This window comes from Monoraphidium neglectum (genome assembly GCF_000611645.1).
Source record: "Monoraphidium neglectum strain SAG 48.87 unplaced genomic scaffold scaffold02274, whole genome shotgun sequence".
Lineage (NCBI taxonomy): Eukaryota > Viridiplantae > Chlorophyta > Chlorophyceae > Sphaeropleales > Selenastraceae > Monoraphidium > Monoraphidium neglectum.
This window is the reverse complement of record NW_014011354.1, coordinates 6,827-9,943: the sequence shown is the minus strand read 5'-3', so window position 1 is coordinate 9,943 and position 3,117 is coordinate 6,827. Positions and strand designations below refer to the sequence as shown.

The window sequence follows — 3,117 nt, the reverse complement described above, 5'->3', positions numbered from 1 at the left end:
CGCACGCGCTGCCCGACGGCTGTCGCCCCAGCCCCCGGCCCCGCCGCCGCCGCGGCAGCTTCCCCGCAGCTGCCCCGAGGCGGCGGCGCCGCCGCCATGAGCTCCACCACCGCCGCCACGTTGCTCCACAGCCGGAAGGGCGGCAGTTCCAGCAGCCCCGGCACGTCGGCGACGGCCCGCGCGGCCGCCCCCGGCGGCAGCAGCTCCTCTAATGCTTCCAGGTTTGCCGCCAGCGTCGACGCGTCGTGCCGCAGCAGCCCCGGGCAGCCGGCGAGCATCGCGGACAGCGCGCCGCGCCCGCCCAGCCGGGGCTCGAGGGGCAGCAGCCTGACCACCTGGGAAAGGACGACCCCCGGGTTGGCGCTGATCGCGCCGCGGCGCGCGGCCCGCGCGAGCGCGGCGCCGGCGCGCCCCGACAGGCCCAGCTCTGCAGACACGGCGGCCATGTCGGCCTCCAGATTCGGGTACCACGCGTGTTGGCGGCGCGGGGGGTGGCGCGCGAGCGTGCAGGGCGCCGCCGGCGCCGGCTGGCTGCCGCCCTCGCTGACATCAGCAGAGGCCGCGGCGGGCAGCGGCTCGGCCGCGGGTTGTTGGCCAGTGGCCCGCAAGGCGGCGCGCGACGCGGCTGCTGCAGCGGCGGCGGCCGCGGCAGCGGGCGTGGCCCTGATGCTGCTCAGCGCCCGGCGGGCCGCCAGGCGCGCCGCCGGCTCGGCGGGTGCGTGGTTGACGCCAGGCGACATCGTGCTGCCGCCGACGCCGCCATCGCTTCCACCACCGCTCGCGCGCTGGTGCAGCGGCCTTACGGCTGATGATGTTGAAAGATGTGTAATCGCCGCATGTGAGGGGTGCTGCAGCCCCACTGACGGCGTAAGCGGCGCGCACGGCTCCAGAGGATAGCGCGGCCGTCGCTCCCTGACGACGCAGCGCGCAAACCGTGCACGCACAGCATCTGCGAACGCCACGCAGACAGCTATTGAGAAAAGCGAGGTGCGCTACACTCTGTGCACTATACGGCTGTGCAACCAGGCAGCGGGCACTAGGAGACCAGAACGGCTCACCATGCTGGCTTCGAGAGTAGGCTGCGCCTTGCAGCTCGCTCGACTGTGGAGGCATCCTTGTTTTCATCATTATAGATGTATATGGGGCATCAGCTCCTTGAGCCTGCAGTTCAGATCATTCATTCATGGAGCCTGGTGCGTGCCACTGGAAGTACATGGTACTGTTGGTGCAGCTCATTGAATTGAAGCAGGTTTGTTGATACTGATCATGCGGTGCTGTCCTTGTCCTGCAGCGTGGTAAACTTGCAGTGCTGCCAGCACGACAGTTGCGTTGACTCTTGTTGTCGCCACCCTGCGCTGCCCCATGCCTGCGCGTCTGTCTTGTTGCTGGCTTATGCGTCCAAAAATCGAAGTAGAGTTGTGGATTTGCATCACTAACTGAGCTACAGTGTTATTCCAGGCGCCGCAGAGCACCTTCAAATGCCATTTGCAGTCGGCGAACCGCAGACCGCACCACATCCCATTCTGCCGTTGTGATATGCTGCGTGCGCACGCAGCCAAAGAAGCAGAGCGAAAGCTCTCATCATCTCCTCCTCGTCAAAGCTCCTCATGCGCATCCCCGCCGCCTGCCACCGCCGCGCCCTGCTCTGCCGCCGCCGAATCCTGCTCCGCCGCTGCCGCCGCCGCCGCCGCCGTCGCTGCCGCCGCCTCTGGCGCTAGGTGCTCTAGCAGGAAGGCCGTCTCCGCCTCTACCACCTGCTCAAACTCCTTGCCCCGGTAGACATCAAAGTGGGTGCACGGCATGACGATCTGCCGCGCGCGCGGCGTGCTCGCCACGGCGGCCTGGATGGCCTCCTGCGGGCACAGCGTGTCCTTGACCGCGGTGATGTAAAGGACGGGCGCCGTGACGTGCGGCACGGACTCGATGGGCCGGTAGGAGGAGGCCTCCAGGCCAAAGGCGGCGCGCGCCTGGTTGCGCCAGCCACCCTGGATTTCCAGGAGAAGGTGGGCCAAGTGATGGGGTGAAATGAGAGGCAAATACACGTGATTGGTGTTCAACAACACACGTGCCCACAAACACACACACACACACACACACACACACGAATGCGAACCCTAGCGCTACTCACAAGAGAGGCCCTCTTCAACCCCGCCAACCCCCTCCCAACCATCCCACAGCGACCCATCCGCACCTGGTACACTTTGGGGTGCTTTGAGAAGTACGACTCCAGCTCGTACTCATCCAACTGCATCAGCGAGTTGGAACCCACGGGCCCCGCAAGCCGCACGTACGCCGCCGGCTGCCCCAAGGCCCCGCGCACATGGTCGTGCAGGCCTGCCGCGAGCGCATGGCGTGGGCGCGGGGAAAGGCGGCGAAGCAATCAGTCGGGACGTCGGTTTCAAACGTGGCTGAGATGCACGCGACGCTGCGAGCCCAGCAGGCCTAGCGCATGCGCGGAGCGTCGGCAGCGGCCGGTCTGCCCCGTGGCAGCCAAGAGGCCCTGTTCTGTGGCGCTCGCCCTCGCTCTCGCTCTCGCGCTCACGCCTGCGCACCTGCCGCCGCGCCGCGCAGGAGGGCGAGCACGCCGCGCGTTTTCAAGTTCCGCTGCAGCGTGAGCTTGCCGTCCAGGAAGGGCACCTGCGTCGCAGTTGCGGCGGGGGTCCGGGCGCCACGCGGTGTCGGGCCACGGCAGGAGCCCGTGCGGTTGCATGTGCCAGCTGCCTGCGCTGGGTAGGCCCGGCTACGCAGCTTCCCCCTGGTTTGCGTCCTGCTGCATTGCCGCTGCATGCATATTCGGGTGGCTGTTGCTGCTACTGGTGCTTGTCGCCTCAGCAGCACGATCAGCGAAATCAGTGGCCGTCAAGCCGCACTGGTTGAATGCATTTCATCGAAACAATCCCGCTGCCAAGGCCACAGCGTCAGCAGCAGCAGCAGCGGCGGCGGCGGCGGCAGCAGCAGGAGCAGCAGCAGTAGCAGCAGCAGCAGCAGCAGCAGCAGCAGCAGCAGCAGCAGCAGCAGCAGCAGCAGCAGCAGCAGCAGCAGCAGCAGCAGCAGCGGCAGCAACGCTCAGCCCTGCCCACCTGCGCCACGACCGCTCGGATCGCATCCTTCTGCTCC

General features: G+C 67.4%; 1 protein-coding gene across 1 annotated transcript in view; it reads right to left on the bottom strand.

Annotated features, from left to right (window-relative positions):
* Nucleotides 1-1,595: 1,595 nt before the first annotated feature.
* MNEG_10332 (hypothetical protein) overlaps nt 1,596-3,117 on the bottom strand; it is a gene marked incomplete at both ends in the record, with an annotated part of 2,448 nt that continues 926 nt past the window's right edge. The window contains 3 exons of the mRNA XM_014041197.1: nt 1,596-1,985; nt 2,192-2,334; nt 2,553-2,637. Of these exons, the coding sequence (XP_013896651.1) occupies nt 1,596-1,985; nt 2,192-2,334; nt 2,553-2,637 (618 nt within the window). The remainder of the gene's footprint in view (nt 1,986-2,191; nt 2,335-2,552; nt 2,638-3,117) is intronic.